This window comes from Corapipo altera, unplaced genomic scaffold, assembly GCF_003945725.1.
Source record: "Corapipo altera isolate COAL_440 unplaced genomic scaffold, ASM394572v1 48, whole genome shotgun sequence".
Lineage (NCBI taxonomy): Eukaryota > Metazoa > Chordata > Aves > Passeriformes > Pipridae > Corapipo > Corapipo altera.
This window is the reverse complement of record NW_020884931.1, coordinates 2701427-2724472: the sequence shown is the minus strand read 5'-3', so window position 1 is coordinate 2724472 and position 23046 is coordinate 2701427. Positions and strand designations below refer to the sequence as shown.

The following is a 23046-nucleotide window of genomic DNA, read 5'->3' as shown; positions in this document are numbered from 1 at the left end:
GACTGCAGAATATAAGAGAAAAAATCTGTTGGCTTTCAGTTTGGATACTCTTCATACAATTTTAACTGGAAAGAGTTTTAAACAGGATCTCATAAAACAAGAAGCTGCATAAGATGTCCAGAATGCCTCTGGCAGTAGTCAGAGCATTCAAGACATGAAAAAGCTACAGAGAAACAAGAAGTCATCCAGAATGTTTCAGACTACCTCTCTACAACACTTTATCTTGCCTCTCTGTCTTCCCCAACAGCTTGTCCCTCTGCCAAAGGTTTTGTGTGTGCTGCACAGACCTCCTGAAGTGGCCCTACAGAGTACTCCTACAGTAGTTAGAAAAGACTAAAGGCATACGGTTTCTATTCCCTGTCTAGCAGTCCACACCTCTACAGAAACATGTCTAGAAGCCTGCAAATGGAAAAAAAAAAAAAAAAAGGTTGAATACCGCTTCTCTATGCCAGGAGCAATCATCCTGATTTCTCTGTGGGTTATGCAAATACTAATTTCCAGGTCCTGACAAGTGTTAGAGAATGCAAGCACTCACGTGGACATTGGGCATGAGCAACTATTATAGATATTTGTTCCTTCTAGTAGGTAAAATTTTAAGAGAATTGTTTTCTTCTACTCTTCCCAATTTCAGGCACCTAAGGTATGACTGATAATATTACCAGAGAAAATCTTCATATAAGAACCATGATGTTATATGGCTCGTGTACTTTTAATCTATATACTCCAGGACTTATTTTCTGTTGCCATCTTTAAAATGAAAGAACACAATGCCTCTAATTATATTTCATAACCACAGCCTCCCCCTCTGTGGTCCCTGGTATGGGACAGGAGCAGAGTGAAACACCCAAGAAGAAGCAGAAATTCTCATGTTTCCCAAGAAAGCAGCATGTCTGGGACCCATCTCAAGTACTTGTACATGAACACACACACTGTGGAATACAAACAGAGTGAATTAGATGTCCATGGGTGAATTCAGAGCTTTGATCTCACTGGGCTCACAGAACAACAGCTGGATGCCTTGCAAGACAAGGATCTTTATGAATGCACTTCAGGAAGGACATGCCAGGAAGGCAAAGAGAAGAGGGGGGTTTCTCCACATAAAAAGGTAGCATGAATGCACAGAGCTTTCCTCTGAAACAGGCAAAGGGCCACTGCAGAACTTGCAGGTATGAGAAGAGACCAACAAGGGAGCAGCAGTGCACATCTGTTACAGACTGTCCAGTAAACAAGAAATTGATAAATCTTTGTAATCCCAGGCCCTGGCTCCTTTAATGGGCTTTAACCACCTCAGTAACTGCTGGAAGGGCAGCACAGGAGTGCACATGCAGTCCAAAACTGCTGGCAAGTGCTGAAGACCTTGTCTTGATGCAAGTGCTTGGCAACCATACTATGAAAGGTGACTTTTACTGGATCAGCCACTCAAAAGGGAAAAAGAAAGCACTACAACCTCCAGCTATGGCAACCACAAGACAATGGAATTCAGGACCCTAAAAAAACAAGAGCAATATAAACAGCAGAATTACAATGCTGGACTTCAAAAGAGCAGACTGCAACTTATGCAGAGAACTGATTGGCAGGATCACACTGGTTGGCTGCCCTCCAGCAAAAAGGGGCCCAAGAAAGCTGGTTGTTCTTCCAGGATAACCTCCTCAAAGCAAAAGAAGGGTCCTCTCCAATGAGCAGGAAATCACCAGTTCCTGCAGGAGGCTGGTATGGCCAAGTTGGTAACTCCTGACTTAACTCAAAAGAACAAAAAAAAAAAGTATGCAAAAGGTGAAAGTCGAGATAGATTACGCAGAAGAATACAGAAATATTGTCCAGGCATGCAGCAACAGAAAATGCCAAAGCTTAGCTGGTGTTCAAGCCTGCAGGGAATATGAAGGCCAACAAAAGGACACCTACACACAGCACATCAGCAGCAGTAAGATGATGACTGAGGAAAGTACAGAGCTGATGCTGAATGGTGTAGGGACACATTCAGTACACAGAAAAGGCCAAAGCACTGGAGGGCAATGTCTTGCAGGCCTCCCATGTTCTTGAGCTTGTGCCAGAGTCAGAACTAGCACCCGCTATAGTGAAGGGACATCAAATTAGGGATCACAGCATTAAATTCTACACATGTGACTCCTTAAGATTGAATGGGATGCATCCAGAACTCCTAAGACCAGTGTTACTACAAGACCCTGCTACCATTTTGAGTAGTCACACAGACTCAGGAAAAATTTCTGATGACTTGAAAAAAAAAAGAGAGGAGACAAAAATATATCCACAGAAGGAGAATCCAGGAAACAACAGGGAAGGTTATACAATGAAAACACCTGGAAGCCATTTCCAGGCACTGAAAGGTCAGAAAGTCACCAGGCACATCCAGCATTGATTTATAAATGGCAAATTGTGTCTAACCAACCTGATTGTCTTCTTAATGAGACAACTGTCTTGGCTGATGGGAAGAGAGCCACGTATGCCATTTAACTTGACTTCAGCAATGCTTTTGACAATGTCTCACATAGTATCCTTGCAGCCAAACTGGAGATACAAAGCCTGAATGGATGGGCTCTAAGGAGGGTAAGATCTGGCTGCATCACTGAGTTCAAACAGTTGTGATCATTGGTATGAAGACCAGCTGGTGGCCAATTACTGGTGTCACTAAGGACATCCCAACTCTGCTTAATATCCTCCGTAATTGCCCAGGTCTTCGTTAATGATCTCAAAACAGGACAGAATGCACACATAACAAGCTCACATTCAATACCAAATCAGGGAGAGCAGCTGATATCCTGGAAGGTAGGGCTGCTACTCAGGGGCATCTCAGCAGGCCTGAGAAGAAACAGGCTGTCAGAATCTCAGAGTTCAAAGGAAAATGTAAAGTCCTGCAGGTGGGATGGAAAAAACCCAGTACAAATGGCTGGGGACAAATGGTTAGAAAGCAGCTCTGCAGGAAAAAAGCCTGTGGTCCTCATAGCCAAGCTGAACATGAGCAAGCAAGGAGTCCTTGTAGCAATGAGACCAACTGCATACTGATTTGCACTAGCCACAGTGTCATCAGCAGGTCAAGGAAAGTGATACCTCTGCTCTGTGTACCTCTTTTGAAACTGCATCTAAGCACTGCATCCAGTCTGGGGCAGTACAAAAAAGGCACTGACACAGTGGAGTAAATTCAATGGACGGCCACGAAAGCAGCTTAGGGACTAGAGTACATAATGGAAGAGGGAAAGATGAGGGAACTAGGTGTGTTTAACCCTAAAAAGAAAAGGCTAGAAGGAGATTTTGCAGCTGTCTTCTGGTACTTTATGTCAGTGTCTCAACATAATGCAATCTAAGGAGGCATGCCTTTTTCAGGGGAATCTTAAGAGGCTGCTGACAATGGGCTGCCTGCAGCGCCCATGCCAACCTTAACAGAACCAAGAGAGCTGCAGTAATAAAACAACAGCGGGAAATGTGAAGAAAGAGAAACAAAATCAAGAGAAGGATCAGTGGGCCATCACATATTAGGCTTTTCTTGAAGAAAGATAACCAAGATCATTAATAGAAACTTTGAGTTCTTCTTTAAAGTTTAAAAACAGGTTGACTTTATTACAAAAGAAAGTAAATGCCCACAACAGACATCTTGTTACTCTGTACTAAGCTCTATTTTGCTCAACAGTACTTTCAACAGTAGCAGCCTGCTCAGACAGCCAAGTGGAACTGTCCCCACTGCACATCAGTAGTGAGCGAAACCAAGTGGGTTATCATCATAGCAAGGCCCTTTGAGCAAAGCCAGGTGCATGTAACAGGTTTAAACGGGATAAATGAGGTCTTACAGTATCTGCTGCACTCTATTTTTGAGGATTTTATCTAGAACTTAGATTTTTCATCATTTAGAGCGACTTTTAGTCTTTCAGTCCCACTAAAAGTTAGTGTGGAGGGAACCAAATCCCTCTCAATTTCATCTAGTCCTTCCAATACACATAGGATGACAATTACTCTTTCATCCCTCAATAAAACCACTTCCAATCTCAGAAAAATCATGGCCAACAGTCAATTCTGCACAGTGGGCATGAAACCTGGATAGCAGAGTGCACCACTTCCAAAGGGGCCTCATTAAAACCTGCAAGGGAAGAAATACACAAAAGCAAGTGCAAACAAATTTGACTGAAAACCAGCATCACTCACCACTTTACTTTGCAGGTCTGTGTGTTCCATTCCACAATGTGTTTGTCCTCTGAACAGCTATACAAGCAGCAGTTGTCTTGATGCCATCTTACACAGTTTACTCTACTGTCATGACCACCATCCTACAAAAGGTAAGAGTGTCAACTCACTGAAGTATCTTGACTACTGAGTCTTCCCCACTCCAACAATGTGAATAAAGTGCTCTTTCAAGAATTAAATTCAAATTATTAGCAACTTGAAGAGTGTGTGTGGTTTAAAAGACCAACATACATATAAAGTTATACAAATTAAAGACATTTCATATTTTGATACATACACATAAGTATTTTGGCTTGGTTTATTCATCCTAGAGAGGAGGAAACTGAGGGTAGACCTCATTGTGGTCTACAGCTTCCTCACAATGGGAAATGGAGGGGCAGGTACTGATCTTTTCTCTGTGGTGACCAGTGACAGGACCCAAGGGAATGGCAGGAAGCAGCGCTGGGGGGTGGTTAGCTTGGATTTTAGGAAAATAGTAACCACAGGGTGGTTGGGCCCTGGAACAGGCTCCCCAGGGATGTGGTAACAGCACCAACCCTGCCAGAGTCCAAGAAGCATCTGGACAATGCTTTCAGACATATGGTGTGATTCTTGGGGTGGCCCCTGTGCAGGGCCATGTAGAAGCCTAGAAGATCAGGGGCTAACGTGTGTCTCAGACACCGAGAGCCATCGGAGAGCCATGGAGCCCACCAAGGATTGCTGGTAAGAGCACACTGTGAGAAAGAACAGGATGTGAATGGAGAAGGGGGCCATGTGAAGGCAGGGCAGCACTTTTCTGGGACAAATGTCCTTGTTCTGGCTCCTGGTGGTAAGCACAACACAGCACAGCCCAAGTGTGGGAATGAGGTCAAGAAGCGGGTACTGACTGATGACCAAAGGCCCACCTAGTAGGGGGGATCAAGACCATCAAAGACCTCCAAAACCCTCCAATCCATTTCCAGAAAGGTCTAGAAGAACAAATTGTACATGGTAACTAAACTGCACATAAAGTGAGAAACTTGGCTCCAAGGTGGGGAGAACTTGTCTATAAAAACAGACCCCCACAAAGCCCAAGTGGCTCCCCCAGGACACTGGACACCCCATCAACTGGATTGACGCTGGAGCCAGGACTGGTGATCCATCTTTTGCTCTTTCTCCCACTCTTTAATCTCTCTTTTCTCTTTCACCCTACCCCTTATTCAAAATCCACTGCTATGCTTTTATACTAGAAGAGACTAACTTATACTGATTTCCATGCCAAGTGTGTAATTTACTACTAAGGTTTTGTGGACCCTCTGACTTTTGTCATTCATTTTTGACCACAAGCATCTCTGCACCTGCATGTTCCCTTCCCTTTCAGGGTGAGATGCCACAGGAGAGAAGATTTGGGCCTTGGGACTCAGGATATTCTATGATTCTGTGACTTTTCCAGGACTTCAGAATTCACAAAAAATTGCTCTGCCTACTGTTTTCATATACACAGCCAAACAAGGCTAACAGCATCAAATTTACTCAAAGGAAAGGCTAGCACAGGCGTCTTGCTGACAGTCATCTAAGTGCCTGCTTCCTTAAGGGCCCTCAGAAATGAGGAGCCTCCCCTTTCAGATCAGCATTCAAGAGCAAGCTACCATCAGATCACAAGACCCTATAGGGGGTATCACTCGCTCCTCTTAATAACCAAAATCTTTGCAGATCCACATATATACCCTTCAATTGTTTATGAAGATATTTCATGCAGTTTATAAAATTTCACTATTTGGACCACTAACAACCTGCTCAGACTACTCCCAGAAGTGTCACTGCAAATCAGCTTTGAGCAAAACAAACCACATTGCAGAAAGATATTCTGTTCAATAAGGACAGCTAAAAGTAATGTCCCTTATTCTAATAACAGTAATTTGACCTACCTATAAAAACAAAGTACTCGTGAAATAACATCTGCTCCTACAGAAGAGTAGCCACTGTTTTCAAACCAACTGAAACTAAACTTTAACCTGAAAACATCTTTATTTTGCTCAGTTTTCAAGCATAAATAGTTTTTCCATAAAACAGAGTTGATACTCATTAGCCACTGTGCTTTCTCTAAATTCATGTATATTTATCACTGTACATATAACTAACAGTTTAGAAGCAAAAGTATGCCCAAGTATCTCAAAATACTGCACAACCATTCATGTGGATTTATTTTGCTTGTTATGTAACTCAAGACTAAAGCCAAGGTACTTGGAAGTAACAGGGACATTATCAACTGGAAAGGCAAAATGCAAGTCAGTCTGTATCATTCATAAAAGACAATGTGCTGAGAGACCTCCAAAGCTTCCACAAGGGAGGTAAGTTTATAGAAAAGTTTATCAGTGTGACACCTTCCCAAGCATTGGATGAGCACTGCCCTTCTCTCCAACAATACCATGCAGCAACTGAGGGTATGACACTTTCACAGAGGATTTAACTCTCCAGGTTAAACATTACATTACTACCGTTATTTTTAATGCAAAATAACAAATCCATGGACAATGTTAAGATATTCCATTAACTACAAAACCAGGATTTTTCAGTCTAAACTGACCAAAACCATCAGTATTTGGTAGCATGTGATGAAGACTGTATTACTTACTAGCTTGCTCTGTAATTCTCCTTTTACTGTGCTGTACAACAAAATGCTACCAACTGCTGTACCGATAGCCAGGATATCTAACTGCTTGTCCACTTCTCCAACTTCAGACTTCCGTTTTTTCCTCTGAGGGCCATCCTGGAAAAACAACAAAAAAAGAGAAACCGTAAAATTAATTAGTCTGACTGGCTAATCACAGTGGTAAAGCAGAGGGGGAAAAAAACTTCCCTAAGTTTGAGACCCAGCCAGACACAAAATGAAGACACTGAAGTGCACAGAAGCCTAGCTGTTCATGTTGTACCTCCGTGTACAAGGTAACAAAGTTGCTTTGAGTCACTTGGAAACATCTGGTGGAGGCCATTTTGCTACCCTACCAACCTTATCCATGAGGGGAGGAAATACATTTCAAGTCTTTCACAAAGTTCCGGTCCCAGAGGCAGAAGTAAAGATTAACACAATCAGAACACTTCACCCCCAAAATGGCAATGATTGATTATGATCTTTTTTGTTTGTCTGTTTCTCAAAAACTATTCAGAAGAGTCTTGCAAACATTAACTGCTCACAATGCTTCCTATAAAAAAAGTATTACCCTACTCCACAGAGGGAAATGACAGTACTTGAAAGTAAGTGCTCTGCCCAGGTCCTGTTGTCAGTACCAGAGGTCCTCCTACGATCAGGCAATTCTTAAATCTTCACTCCCTCGCTCTACAAGTGCTATCAGCCACTTCAAGGAGGGATTTTACTTCATCTCTCTTAACCAAAAACACATGAATGCAGCACATCACTGGGAAGGGGAAGAGGAATAAAACTGGCTCCCGTGAAACTAAAATAAAGAGGGCAGAAGAAGCCACTCCATTTAAGCTCACTGGGTTAATCCCACATAGCTAATCACACACACACACAAATGAAAAAAAGAAAATAAAAACACTGTTCAAGGACTTCAGAAGAAAAAAACATCCCTAATGCTATTGATAAATTTTTTAATTGGACCTTAGTAAGTCTTCCTACATTTGTTACATTGCAGCAAAGCATTCTCTCCAATTTAAAAATTATATGCAAACTAATGCTTCCTCTACACAACAGGTCTGCTGGCACTGACAAGCAGCCAGAAGAAGCCAAAGGAGACTGATATAATGTGAACAACCAGCTCTATGAAAGTTCCATGTGGTGTAGCTCATCTGCCTTACAACAGACATCACACAGTGAACACACATAATTTCTACTCAGGTCCAGACATATAATGACAATCGGGATTTGGGAGTTTTCACCACAACTAAGATGTACAAGTGTTTAACAGTGCAGGATAAAAACTTTGGTTCTTTGAAGCATGACTTGCTTTTTCTCTGTATTTAACACAGGCACCTGGTAAGGAAGAGCATCTTGGTTTAGGCCAAGAAATACCAAAATACAGATAACTTTTATATCAAAAGCAGGCTCTTGAGAAAAATTACACTGCAGTTTTTGCAAGTATTAGTTTAGGCTTCATCTTTCCTTGGAAAGAAAAGTGCTTATAAAATATTACAAATACAGATGCTGAAAAACCATCACAGTTGCAAAGCACAACCAAGTAAATCAAGCAGGTTTTAAGAGAAAAGACTAAACTACTGGATTTTGGGGCAGCAATGACAACTAAGCAATTTTCAAATTGCTATCTGACATGCAAAGGCAAGGGCCAAAGACAGTGGAGATGAAAGTACAATTTATGTGTTTTCTGGTACTTTTTAATCTCTTTATATAGTTTTACTAATTACCCCACACACTCCCAGGACAAAGCAAAATCACAATTAAGAAGAGATTTATTCTCTTCCCTTGCATAAATCTTTTAACTAAAACTTGTTCACCCTCCAGTTTGTTATGGCCAATTTCCCTTGGAACAACCCAAAGGTACACCAGAATTCCCACTAAAGTGCACAGTTATTTCCAGTGCCAAGAAGAAAGCAGGAGGCAGTGAAGGTTCCTCCTGAAGTCAAGGGTTTTTTTCACATGCATTTCTTTACTGACCATCCTTTATCAGCAGTATGAGTGGAGTATTTAGTCAGAAATTTTTGCATGAAGAAATGCCAGTGGAAAATTCAGACACCTGTTAATGTCTGAGATGATTTGAGAAAACACTCTAAGAACTATTAAAAAAAAAAAAATCAATCAAACTTCTCTACCCAGCATTACATTAGTCCATAGACAGTCTGCCAACTGCAGTAAACGCACATCCATGTGGGATTCACTTATGGATCAGGGTCTTAAAAAGAAGAGCACCCTGTTCTCATGGACAGGATAGGGGAGCTGAACTATACTAAGTATCCTTGTCATTTGATTTCTCTTTCCATTTCCATTTCTCTTTTCCATTATTTATGGAAGCTCAAGCTTATTTAGAAATCCTTCAACTTTGCCTAAAAAAGAAGTGTTTTAATTAGCAGAGATGGTTAAAGGAAGTTATTTGAAAAGGAACTGTGCATGCATTTTCCCCTAATGCTCTTACTTCACTGACTTTTCTTTCTAAACTGAAATCCAATCTCTGCTGCTGTCATGTGAAATAAAGCACTTAAATCACTGAAATGGGGATAAATCTAAAGGTCTTGGCAGTTGATGATGATGGAGCAGTTGCAGCTTGTTAGGAAGAAAGTGGAAGGTATTTTGAATGCTGGAGGTGCACTCTTGCACAAGGCACCACATGGAACAGCAGGAGATGAACACTGCACGTGGGAAGCACTGACACTGTGAAAGCACATGGGCAGGGAGCATCCCAATAAGCCACTCCTGCATCAGCAATTCCAGGGCCTGCAGTTCAAAACTTGATTTCCCCTGTAACACATGGCCTTCATTAACATGGCAGCAGCCCAAAACATACTTACTTTAGGTGTCATTAGGCCAAACACCATTTATAGATATCTACTGGCACAGTTTTACCCCTGAACACCAAATACTAGTACTACTTAGACAGATGTCAATTCTCCAGCAAAAAATAAGACTAAGGAATGTCAGAAAACACACATTTAATAAAATGTATTTGGCAGAACCATCAAAGCTTTAGTTCTTCAGCTCAGTCTAAGGATAAACCAATGATTTACAAAGGTTTATGGCATCATTATTCCAACAAACAGTATGTTTTCCAGCTCCACTTGAAAACATACCAACTTTCAAGCAGGGGACAGCACTCAAAATACTGGATTAGAAAGCACTGAGAGGTGGCCAAATGGTGTCTGACGAGGTCCATTTTCATACAACCCTAAGCCAGGTTAAAACCAAGGACCTGTGGGTCTCAGGGGTAGATCTCTAGAAAAGGGGGTTGTTTTAAACAAAAGATTTTAAAAGCCACTCAGAAACCTCCTGTGCTTGACTTAGGGCACCACAGCAGTGCAGTTTCAGCTTGAGTTTTACTCCACACAGGACAGATTAACCCCATTTTTACAAGCCAGTTTCAGTTAATTTAAGAGCAAAGAACCACCTCTACAGCTCTGCAACTAATGCACGTGTTCTTTTTTGCTTCAAAGTTACGTGACAGATGAACAGGCTCAGGCCAATATAAATCTAACCCTTTCTGCCACATTCTTCACATGTCCTGGGAGCTCTCGAAGTTCAGGAACTAAGCTGCTCAGCTGAGGAAAGTGAGACAACGTTGCTTTCCCTTGGGTTGGTAGTCTATGTGTTACACCTTTTGAAATACTCTTAACAGTATTTTGAATACACTGAATTGCTGATGTACCAAAACGCACTTTGAAAAGCCCTCCCTACTTCTTAGTGGACTTCACATACTTTTTTCAAGTGATACATCTGTTTTCCTCAGGAAATGGTATATTCTAGCTAAAGAAAATAGGATTACTTCAACATAAAGAGGATAAAAAGGTACCTCAGCATATACTCCAGATATTTTCAGGTTCAGTGTTCACCTGAAGCGAAGTTAACTAAACCTTGATCAAGGCGGAGAACACCCAAGCTCTCTGATGTGTGCCGTGAAAGAAACTACTGAATACTTTCTTGCAGGATTCCTGGGCTCTGAAAGATGCATCAGAGACAGCGTAGCAGCTTCCACGGGAGTACTTCCAAGGGTAAGGAAGTGTGGGGAGACAGTGCCTTTACGGGAATGTGAACTAAGTGAGCGCACAGAGCCGACCTGCTCTGCGGCACCACCTTTTCGGCTAAGGCAAGGCACGCCGTGAAGTTAACGTACCTTGCTCCTTTCAAGGAAGGCTTCTTCCGTGCAGGTTACACGAGAGGCAGATGGTTTTACACAGTCAGTGCTTCCGCTAATTTTTTTTCTATTTTGTTTGTGTTTTAAAAAAAAAAAAATAATAAAACCCAACAAAACCCCCAGAGCAGCTTCCCCCACCAACACGTGAAATTTACCTTGTGCAGCGCCATCCGGGCCGGAGGATGGCGGGAGTGAGGGGGGGGGGGGGGGGGGGGAGAAGCGGATTTACCCCCCAAACCCCGGGCGCGCCACACGTGGCCATACCGCCGTGGGGGCGAAGGGGAGGGCGGGCGGTGTCCGTGCCCGAGCCCCCGGCGGGGCCCGCGGGACCCTCACCCCGGCCCGCCGCTCCCCCGCTCCCCGGCCCGCCCGGCCACATGGCGCCGGGAGGGCGGGGTGAAGCCGAGCGGGCCGCGGCCACGCGTCAGGGGCTGCGCTCGGGGTCTCCACCATCCCCATTCCTCCCCACCTCCAACACACACGCCATCCCACACATCCCCACACACCCCCCCCTCAGCGCTCCCCATCCCCTCTCCCCTCACCTTGCCGGGGATCTGCCTCCCCTCCGGCGGGGCCCAGGCCAGGCATGTGCAGGCGGCGCTGAGGTGCGCGGAGGGCACGTACTCGTGCTGCAGGCGGCTGCCGGCCGCGTCCCACACGCGGAGGCGCCCGTCGGGACCGCAGGCGGCGAAGAGGCGGCGGCCGCGGGGCGAGGGCGCCGGCGGCGCGAGGCGCTCCCTCCGCTTCTCCCGCCTCTCCATGAGGGCCCTGCGCGCGCTGCGCCGGGCGGTGCCCGCCGCCTCCCGCTCCTCGTCCTCCTCCTCCTCATCATCATCCTCCTCCTCCTTCTCTTCTCCCGCCCTAGGGAGGCCTCGGAGGAGGGCATGGGAAGCCTCGCTGTCGCCGCTGGAGCGGGTGAGGCGGCTGCTGCCGCCCGAGGAGGCGGCGGCGGTGTCGCGGTGCGCGGCAGCGCAGCCGCCGCCTCAGCGTCCCGACGAGGAGGAGGAGGAGGAGGGGGGGATGGACGAGGCGGCGGCCACCACCGCAGCCCCTCGGGGTGGGGTTGCTGAGGCGGCGGGAGCGCTCCCGGCGCCGTTCCGCGCCGGGGAGCTGGCGCTGGCGGAGCTGCGGAAGAAGGACCACAGGACGCTGAAGGTGATGTGCCGGCTGGCGGGCGGGGCGGTGCTGGCCGGCCCCGGCGGGGTCCTGCCCCACGACGACATCATCGGGCAGATGCCCGGGCAGGTGCTGCGAACTTCGGCCGGGAAGCGGCTGCTGCTGAGGCGGCCGTCGCTGGAGGAGTACGTGCTGCTCATGCCGCGGGGACCCACCATCGCCTACCCCAAGGTGGGTGGGGACCAAGTGTCCTGACCCGGGAGGTCGCTGGCAGGGTCTCGCCTTTCGGTTTCTCGAGGCTGGTGACCGTGCCGTGGTTTTTCTCGCCCCCGCAGGACGTGAGCGCGATGTTGACGATGATGGATGTCCACCCGGGAGACACCGTGCTAGAAACCGGCAGCGGTTCTGGCGCTATGAGCTTGTTTCTGTCACGGGCAGGTGAGGACCTGGTTTTAGAAAGCACAGAATTTATTCATTTCCTTATCACACCTTGCCTTCCTTTTGACTGAATACTCATGGTTCTCATAGTGCTATTCTACCTGAAAGGAGGTTGTAGTGAGGTGGGTATCAGTCTCTTCTCCCAGGCAACCAGCAGTAGGACAAGAGCACACAGTCTTAAGCTGTGCCAGGGAAGGTTTAGCTTAGACAGTACGAAGAAGTTCTTTACAGAGAGAATGATCAGGCATTGGAGTGGGTGGCCCAGGGAGGTGGTAGAGTCACCGTCCCTGGAGGTGTTTGAGACTGGATGTGGCACTCAGTGCCATGGTCTATTAGACAACGTGGTGTTTGGTCAGAGGTTGGACTCAATGATCTCAGAGGTCTTTTCCAACCTGATTGATCCTGTGATATCGTTCTTAAAAGCTTTTCTGCAGTTCACATGTTCAGACATAGTTTGTTGAAGGAAAGTTACACCAGAGCCGGGACAGGGACTACAAACCATTTTGACTACTTAGAGGGCTGTGGTGCAAACAGTTACAGAAGGCCCTGCAGAAAGCTGAGTTTCAGCCATAATTATTTTTGGCTTTGAGTTAATCATACTAGTTTTTCCAATATCTTGCTTTTCTCAGTTTCTTTTTTCCTCATCTTAATGGACCAAGTGAGTAATCCAGTTGCTGGTTACCAGTGAGAATGCCTCTGTGTGTGCACACTTGTTTTTTCACGTTACAGCCAGCCTGCTTCGATCTAGGTCTCAGTGCTCTGACAGGTAGAGAGTCTTTGCACTCAGCCATGTGAGTGAGGGTGAAACCTCAGCCTTAAGCTTCAGCTCATCTGTAGGCACCCTCTTAGTGGATCACGTTTCAGGATAATCTGATTTATGAGCTCCTGATAGAACAGATTCCTTAAAGAAAGGAAACAAAACCCCCACTGTTTGCAATAGTAAAGGACATGGGAGGGTAAAGACAAGAACCTCATCATGGATCATCTTGAACTGACAGAGCAGAAAGGCACAAGTTGCATATTCTGAAGGCTTTTGTTCACTGCTTGAGGGCACTCAGAGTAACTGAATACCTGAGCTGTGAAACATTTCTTTTTTTACTATATCCCACTGTTCATTAAAAGGCTGCATTATAGACTATGCTGTCTCTGTGAAATGTTTACGGGTTGTTCTACCTTTGTGGGCTTACTCTGTACCCTTCAGCACTTCAAAATACTGTGGTACCCAACAAGAAGAACAGCTGCCACACAGGTAAATGCTGGAATTTAAATCTAGTGGTCCATGGAAGTATTTAATTTCCAAAATTCTCATTGATTAAACAGATTTTGTTAATCTCCTCCCTTCGTGTTACTCATTGTTTTCTTTTCCATTCTTTCTTTAATCACTCCCAGAAACTACTGACATGCAGTAGTAGACAAAATTAAGATTGTGGTATTTGCCATGACTTTAAGATCCCTGAAAACTGGACAATACGATGTATTTAAGCCTGACATACTGTAGCTTCACAATAACAAACAGTTTTGCCTATTTATTTTAACTAGATCTTATTTTTCCCATTAAAAAGTCAGTTACAAAATGTAGGAGTTATTTTGAATGAGTAAGACTGTCCCCCAATGTGAACAGTTTTATTCTTCTGACATTTCTAAACTGATAATCTCAAGTAATAAAGACTTGGTGCTGCAATTCTGCAACTGCTTAAGGTGATCCAAGGCAACCTGCTGAAACCCTCCCTTCCTACATGTTGGCTCCAGCCTTTGTCTGCTGAGCTGGATCAAGGAGCGACTGTTGGGAAATAATTGCTTCTTTTATTCTGTTGTCTGAATGGATTCACAGTGGGATCACACAGGTGAGGGAAGGAGCCTGGCAACTTCAGACTGAAGTAGCTTAGAAGGACACAGAACGTGACCCTCTGAGTTGGTGGTTGCTGAAAGCTGCCTGTGCCCATTCCAAAGTAGCAAGGAGAGGGAAAAGCCAACAGTGTGATAGCTTTGAGGAGTGGGAGTAATACAAGGATAGAATAGCAGTACACAGACAGCCTGGTAATGTGTCCTTTATGAGGAGCATTGTGTATTGGACTGAACATGGTAAACTTCAGGATAGTAAATTTAGACTTAATAAAATAATTTATTGCTGTTGCAAACAATAACAGGAAAATTACAGGAGCCTATGTAAGTCAAAGAGTACACTTGAAAACTTGTCTGTGGGGCTGAGATCAGTGAGCAGGTCTGGCAGTTTTCTTAGCCTTTCCCCAACCCTGAGGAAAAAACAGATGAAGAACAAACTATGCACAGAACGAGGATTGTCAAAAAACTTTAGAACTATCAGTTTCAAATCTCAATAACAACAGAAGCAGTCACTGTCTGTCAGCTTTATATCATCTGTGAGCTGTGACCACTGTTGCAGCGTTCTCAGCTGGTGCCTCTGGTAGCTCTGGCAGGAGAATCACAGGCTGATAGGGCCACAGATGTGATAGGGCCACAGATGTGATAGGGCCACAGATGCTCAAGTTGTCTTTTGCTGCAGGAGTGACTTCAGGAGGACGTCTTGGGAACAGTCTGTACTACTGCAACTGCTTTATTTCATCTGTGGGTTGATGGATTTGTGTCTGTAAAAGAACTAACATGGCACTTTTTCTGCATATGTTTGTTTTAAATGTAAAGAAAAAAATAGATGGTAATTGATTGCCTCCTATGGGATTATTTCCCAAAGTGAGGTTGAGATATAAATGTGTCCTTATGTTGTAGGCTGCGCTTTTTTTTTTTTAAGTGTAGTGTCTTTTGTTTGTTTTCAGTTGGGCCCAAAGGACGTGTTATAAGTTATGAAATCAGAGATGATCATCATAATTTAGCCAAGAAGAATTACAGGCACTGGCGAACCGCGTGGGAAATAGGACACACGGACGAGTGGCCGGATAACGTGGACTTCGTTCTTAGAGACATTTCAACGGCTGCTGCGGATCTGAAATCTGTAACACTTGACGCAGTGAGTCCAAAAAGTCCCATTTGACGTGGATCTTTTCTGCGTAAATTAAAACCTCTCGTGCTCACACTCAGAACGGGATTCCCATGTCTAGTTTAACGTGAGAAAAAACAACCGCGTCTTCATCAGTGAAAGCAGCACTGTGGGGTTTGGTTGGGTTTACAAGTATTGTCAAGGTTTCGGTTACGGTTTCCCAAATGAAAGAGTGATAAAGCTGCACTACAGAAGTATAACAATTAATTACTGCTGTCTTGTAAGGAAAGACCAACTTACTTCCTTGTATTTGTCAGAAACTGATATTTTTATAACTGAGATACATATTTCAAGCATTAAATTTCAGAAGAATACATAACCTTATTAAAAGTATAAATATACAACCACTTTGCTGTCAGCTTTATAGAATGGACAATGTAACTCAAGCATAAGTTAAAGAATGCCTTTGGTTGCTCTCCTGTCCTGCTTCTTGTATCCAGATTTTCTAAAGGGAGACATGCTGGGGAACACAGCTTTATGTTAACTGCCCTTCCCTGTAAAGCAGAAAACCTGCTTACAACTGCTTACTTACTAGATACTTTAAACAACTGACTATTTTTTTAAATGGTTTGAGCAATGTATATATGGCATAAAAATACCATTTTAAAAAACTTTACAATCAACAGGAAATATCAAATACTGCATATCCCATTGTCTTACAGTTTGCATAACTTTCTAGTAGAAGATGGATAAATTGCCAAAGACGAGTTTCAAATCTTGAAACAACAAGCAAGTTAGATGTTGATACCATAGTGTGCTCTTTTCATTATAAAGATGCACCTGAACAGTCTTTTTTTTTTCTTTTACATTTGAGAAATAGGTATTCATATGTATTAGTAAACGTAGTCTTCTAAAAGTTTTTATTAATGTCAGCATTATGGAATGTAGTTAGCAGGAGGTTTAACTTCCTATAGGCCTGCTTGGGTGGTGAAAAGCTACTTGTTTTAGTAGAAATTCACTTGGAAGTAGCAAGGACTTGGTTTTGTAGAAGTGTGGACCTCAGCTTTTGAGAGGCATGATTACATACTGCTGCTGTATGCATCTATTTCCCATAAACATTTTTTTCCAAGCATTGCTGTATTACATTGGTAGATATACATGTTTTCCCAGTAAACATTAATGTATCTTTCTCTTGCAGATAGTTCTGGATATGCTTAACCCTCAGTCTGCTCTGCCTGTTGTACACCCCAGCCTGAAACAGGGCGGTGTGTGCGCTGTGTATTTAGCAAAGTAAGTATTTACTTCTGGCACTTACAGCTGGCATTGTCACAAAAACAAACTTCTTTTAAAATTCACATCCAGCATTAATGAAATGTTTAGCAAAGTTTGGTTTTTTTCCTCATATGTAACTTCTTTAGGGAGTTGCACTCGGTATAAATTACACTTGCCCAAATCCTTTGGCCTCTCCTTTGGGAATGTTCTCATTCTGATCCGTGGAAGTCTCCACTTTCTGACATCCTCAGAGTAACTGTACTGTTCTCAAATTCAGTGGTCAGGTTGCTACTCCTTTACCCTAAAATTGAAGGACTCTTATAACCTCAAAGGTAAAGAATGTGACAAAGTCACATTAGAATTGAGATTGTGTGATTTGAGTTTTTGAAATACTACTTTATCCTTTGCATTTCTTCAAAAGCATCACACAGGTTATTGAACTTTTAGACAGAATACGGACCTGCAAGCTTCCTTTTCTGTGTGAAAGGATTGTTGAGGTAACTCACAGAAACTGGTTAGTACTCCCTGCTCAAATCAAGAATTGCAAATCAAGCCAAATGGTGGAAACTCAACAAAATATTGAAGAACCACCTCAAAAGGAGTATGAAGAAATCCACACTGAGGATCAAGCAGTTCTTAAAGAAAGCGAATACAATGGTAAGAACATTACTGCTCATGAGACACTCTCTTACTGCACTTTGGTAATCCAGTGTAGGAAGAGGCAGTATTTTTTCTTAGATCAGCTGAGAATAGACAAGGACAGCCTAGACCTTGTCAAGTTTGCAAAAGACTACAATAGTAATTGTTTAATTTTAAATATCTTATTAATAATCTAGACTAAGTAGAAAATACATTGCAATAAGGAATGACGGCTCTTCTACTACTGTTTTCAAACTTTTGTTTTTCAATAAAATTCAGTTCTTTTTTATTTGTCCTAAGGCTGCTTTAGAGGACCCTGATGGACTTAAGAATTCCATAGAAGAAACAGTGCCAGTGTGCTCTGCTTTAAAAGTCACGCTGCCCAAAGAGGATGCCTCACACATACACATATATATGTACACATATACAACAGATATAGAGATATATACAGTACAGATTTGCAAAATCCATACCAGAGCAAAGAGTCATAGGTGACAACAAAGCACCATAACAGAAGCAAAAAAAAAAAAAAAATAAAGAATTTGTCAGGTAAAATAATCTGTGCACATTGGCAACTCTAGTCTGCATGTGTGTCTTAAGCTTGTGGGAAAGAAGTAACAAACTAAATGTGCTTCTCACAGGATCACTTTCTGATGGTGCTGAAATGTATCACTCAGTGCCTTACGTTGCTAGACCGTCTTACTGGCAGGAAGGTCACTCAGGTGAGACACTGGGAAAGTGGTTTTTATCTTAAATGTTTAGTGGTATTTTATTTCCAGAAAGTACTACTTTTTTTTTTTTTTTTTTGTACTAGCATTTGGCATGTTACTATGTCATGAAATCATAAAACTTATAATAATAAAATAATCACTGCATACTGAAATACTGAAGGAGTAACTTCTTTTGTTTTTTTGATTAGCATTCCTTACCAAGCTGAGAAAGTTTCGGCCGCTGCTTTCTTGATGCTGCTGCTGCGTTAGCTGCTAATTTGAATATTGTATCAGAACAAAATAAAACATTGCAAAGTAGCTGCTACATTTTGCAAGTTGTGTAACTTTTAAGTAATGACTGCTTTGATTTCTACTGCGTGTGAAGTTTGAAACCCCACCTACTATTTAAAGGGAAAAGTTTTAAGGGAATCATCAGGTCTGGTGCATCTGTGATGCAGCACAGATTGTTCTGCAAATCACAGCATCTGTTTCTGTCTCATCAGCTGTATTTCATTCTTCATTGCTTATAAACCAGTCCATGGATTTATCTTGGTTCAAGGTGCTACATGGTTGCCTTTTGCTGGACAGTCTCTGACAGTCTACCAGAAATAAGGAGAAAAAAAAATTTAGTAAGAAAACAAGGGATCAAAGTCTGTTCTTTTAAATGAATACTTGGTTGGCTACCAGCTGGTGACTGTTGGTTTCTTGAAGAACAATGTTCTTAAAGCACAACTTAAAGAGCTACTGAAATTCACTGAATTTGCTTGCTTGGTAAAGCTGTGCTCATCTCAAGAGAAAGACAGTTGTTGACACAAACAGCTTTGGTTCACTTCTGCCACTCATGCTGAAAGTTGCCTGGTTAATTGTGAACTTTGCTTTATATAAAACATTCTCAAAACAATCAAAGTAAACACAATTTTTTCTGACTAGATATGAAAAGCAAGATTTCTCGAGTAAAAATAGACTTAATTTTAAGTGTTTAAGGGTCTCACATGAGCACCTGGTGCTGTTTAACCCATTAAATTATAAAGTGATGTGTCATAGACACCTAACTTGTTCTGTATCTCAGGAAATATTCAAATGCCAAATTTTTCTAAGCTGAGGGGTCCCTTGAGAATCACTAAGTTTTACTAAAGCTGTCAAAAGCAGTAACACAATCTTACTATAATAGTGAAAAGTGGATATTAATGAGAACACATCCAAATAAAAAATACAAAATAAATACAAAATAAATAACTAACCCTGCATTAAATAACTACACTAGGAACTTGCCAGTGTAAGTTCAGGGAAGTATCTTTGCAGAGCTGAAGCCTTATACAGCTGCCCCAGGAGATTTACATCTCAGGTGTGTTCCACTTTCAGTAATTATTTAATAATGAGTGTGCCCCATAACTTCTGTATGTAATGGAGGCTTCTCGTGCAAAGGCTGAGGATGCTACTTTGAGTAGATTAATGTGCAGAGATTCAAACACATCGCCAATTTTCACAAACTTTTGTGCTGTTTCTTGCTCGTACCCCAGTCTGAAAATGAAGTCAACAATTGAGATGCAAGGAAAATGTGAGTTATGATTTAGCCTGTGCCCAAACTGATGACCACAACTGAGCAGCCAGCCCTTTCTAAGAACAGTGGTCCCAGCAAGAGCACTTTAACTCACATAACACCCTCTCTTTTAACTCACATGACACACCTCAGTATTTTCATTGTTTCTTCCACCAATTCCTAAGTGTTTAAAATAGAATTTTCAATTTCATTTGTAATGCTAGAATAGTAATAAGTGCCTAAATAGACTGGAGTGCAACCCAAAATCTACTGTAGCAGATGAAGATAATTTGAAGAGACTCAATGTAAAGCAGTTGGTACTTCCAGGAAGTCAAGATACAAGATGTGAAAATGAAAAAGGATCTGTGGCAGCAAAAACAAAGTTCTGCCAAGGTAATAGGGAGGGACACAAAAGTCCCTGCACTACTCTGAAAGGCAAATACAGCCTCAGTTGCCTAAACTAACTGGAAATTATTTGCAATATTAAACCATACCTTGGGCATAAGCAGGAGAGTCAACGAGCATTTTTTCAGTCGGAAGGGTGTCCTTTGAATTCTGGGATGAATGTAATTCCATCATCTCCAAAGTGTCGGTAGATGAGGAGGAAGATGATAATCCCAGTCTCACAAATCTTCCTTTCTTGCCACACAGCAGGCAGTCTGTAGGGGTAGCGCTGGGCCCCCGGGGCAGCTGGACTTCATCAGAGTGATTCCTCATGGCTCCACTGTGGTGCATAGAACGCTCTCGCTGCCATATGTAATGTGTTGGAGCAATAGCCATCACCTATTGGGACAGCCACTGGGTCAGAAAACACAAAAGGGATGGGAAAACGTACGCTGAAAACAAGGGATCCAGTTAGCGTATGGCAGGGAATTAATACGACGTAGTTGAAGTGGGTATCATGTATTATCTCTCTGCTTCTATCCCACTAGAAAGTTTGCTACCTTAGGCAGAAATAAGTAATCCAGATGCCAATCAGATGTGGAAAGATAACAACTTGCAGCCTTGTATGTTCAGGTGAATCAGCACAAACACCAGCTCATTCTTTGCATGTGGGACAGAAGATGGTGTCTTTGACTAACTACTAAACATCAACCAGATGGATATTCCTGTTCACAGCATCGCTGAACTAATGATATGAGAAGATGCTGGGAAAAGCATTCTGCACTCACCTTATTCCTTGTACTTTTCCTATAAGCATCTAATCCCATCCCCAGAGAGGGAACCCTTTTCTTTTCCGCCAGCTCTAAGTAAGCATTATATACTCAGACCATGACAAGGGCTTTTCCAGGGATACATTCTGCCTCAAAAGTGAGGAATATATTTTTTCCTTCCTAATATATTTGAAAATTGTAGGTTGTAACACTGCATTAATAGTAGAGAATGCTAAAAGTGTTAAAACTTTCCAAGTTTTTCATAAATGTAGTGAAAAACTCTTACCTCGAAAGGTCAGTTGAAATGGCATAATTAGTTTTGAAGGCGTTAAAATTTCACCTGAGCTGCTGGGATTTTTATTTGAAGGTTTTACTTGTGTACAAACTTACAGATTGAAAGCAAACACACACACAAAGTTACCTCTAAAGTGGCTGAAGCGAAACAAATGAAGGTAGATTTTAAATAAAAAATATTGGCATAAAGCAGATTCTAGCCAGCAGAAACTTTTAACAGCAGTGCAATATAAAATATCCTAGCTTACTTTAAAAACATAATTTCAAACTATATTTTAAATGCAGAAGGAAAAAAAAGTCATGGAGGATAAATGAACCATTACATTTTAGCTGCACCTATTCTTTCCCATGGATTGATTGTCAGTGCACTTTAGGGAGGCAGTTGTGCACAGCTGTAGACCAGTGACTGGTGTTAACTGGTGTAACTTCAGCATCTACAACATTAAATCCCCTTCCCTACCTCTTCACAGCAGCGTCTGCTCACAATAGCCCTGTAGTCAATTCTACTCCATAGTTGATCTCTCAGCCTTAAGAAATCAGGGAAGAGCTTTCTCCAGGCTTTTCCCAAAGCCCATGGGAAAATGTCATACTTTGCTTCTTCATGGTCTTCTTCAACTGTGTTTGCCAGATACCTTCAAACATATATATGTTTGTGTTTGTAAATATTATTAAATCTTAAATCAGTATATCAGAGTGATTTCTAACACTAAAAGACATATTGAAGTGTTTCTTTTTTTCTAGTATTGTGAGGAAAAAATGCTAACAAAATACAGCCTTCTCTCTGGAATACAATATTTTCTTAATCAGTTCCTTGTGCATCCTTTGGGTAAATAAAAACAAGCTCTTATAAAAATTGCTTTACCCTAGATTTTCCTAAATTAGTAGATATGCAAGAACTGACATCTTTCTCCAAACTGACAAGAAACCCTTGTGCTAAAATGAAGGGTTTCTGACTGAAATTTATTTCTCTAAATAAAGCTTTAAACTATTATATGAAATCTTAAACTTTACGTTTTCTACTCTATGGATTTTAGCTATTCTTGGACAATTATGTTGCTCATATCAAATTAGCAGCAAGCAAATAAATACAGGTCTACCTTCAGATATAAATGAAAACCTTAAATGATTTTTTTAATGTCCGTATTTCTCCCTTCCTTCACTATCTGCTACTTTTGGTTCTGGATCGTCTCTCAGACAACAGGAAAATATTTACTTCCTCTGGATCCACCTGATACTAAACTGTAAATCACACCTGAAAAAATTAGGACTTTTAGTCTCCTCCCCAGTTTTCTCACTTGCTCCTGACCCCAATATTCCCTCTAGTCCCAGTCTCACCAGACCCTTTGTCCCTTTCTAAGCCTTTTGCTGTTCTGGCCTGGCTTTCCTCCCTTCAGTGGAGTCAGAGGGCTCCCTCCTCCACGCTCTGTGGATGTTACCCAGAAGGAACAGCCACCTTTGTCCCCTCACCAGTGTGCAAACGGAGCATCTGAGAAGCGCTGTTATGGAAAAAGATGGTCTGAACACCATAAATGCAGAATCCTGTAGATAGATAGATAGATGATAGATAGATGATAGATAGATGGATGATAGATAGATGGATGATAGATAGATAGATGATAGATAGATAGATAGATAGATAGATAGATAGATAGATAGATAGATGGATGATAGATAGATGGATGATAGATAGATAGATGATAGATTGATTAGATAGATTGATTAGATAGATTGATTGATTAGATAGATAGATAGATAGATATAGATAGATAGATAGATAGATAGATAGATAGATAGATAGATAGATGATAGATAGATGGATGATAGATAGATGGATGATAGATAGATGGATAGATAGATGATAGATAGATAGATGATAGATAGATAGATAGATAGATAGATAGATAGATAGATAGATAGATGATAGATAGATAGATGATAGATAGATGGATGATAGATAGATGGATGA

At 42.2% G+C, this 23046-nt stretch overlaps 3 protein-coding genes and 1 non-coding gene across 6 annotated transcripts in view; 1 reads left to right on the top strand and 3 right to left on the bottom strand.

Annotated features, from left to right (window-relative positions):
• The window catches only part of WDR43 (WD repeat domain 43), a 26160-nt gene extending 14432 nt beyond the window's left edge, over positions 1-11728 (bottom strand). The window contains exons 1-3 of the mRNA XM_027659206.1: positions 11510-11728; positions 6785-6919; positions 4153-4274 (exon numbers count right to left, since the gene is read on the bottom strand). Coding sequence (XP_027515007.1) covers positions 4153-4274; positions 6785-6919; positions 11510-11728 — 476 coding nt within the window. The remainder of the gene's footprint in view (positions 1-4152; positions 4275-6784; positions 6920-11509) is intronic.
• On the bottom strand, positions 3663-3740 carry LOC113954689. The gene has a single exon (XR_003530310.1). It is a non-coding gene; the product is annotated as a small nucleolar RNA SNORD53/SNORD92 (small nucleolar RNA).
• On the top strand, positions 11686-18417 carry TRMT61B (tRNA methyltransferase 61B). Its single transcript, XM_027659207.1, has 7 exons — positions 11686-12314; positions 12419-12521; positions 15311-15501; positions 16670-16761; positions 17165-17400; positions 18024-18104; positions 18302-18417. Exons 1-7 carry the CDS (start codon positions 11727-11729, stop codon positions 18343-18345), a joined length of 1335 nt encoding a protein of 444 aa, XP_027515008.1. The 5' UTR covers positions 11686-11726; the 3' UTR covers positions 18346-18417.
• SPDYA (speedy/RINGO cell cycle regulator family member A) overlaps positions 18140-23046 on the bottom strand; it is an 8328-nt gene continuing 3421 nt past the window's right edge. For all 3 annotated transcript variants that reach the window (XM_027659208.1, XM_027659209.1, XM_027659210.1), the window contains 3 exons: positions 21541-21712; positions 20127-20415; positions 18140-18691 (listed from right to left, as the gene is read on the bottom strand). In XM_027659208.1, the coding sequence (XP_027515009.1) occupies positions 18603-18691; positions 20127-20415; positions 21541-21712 (550 nt within the window). In that variant the 3' untranslated portion in view covers positions 18140-18602. The remainder of the gene's footprint in view (positions 18692-20126; positions 20416-21540; positions 21713-23046) is intronic.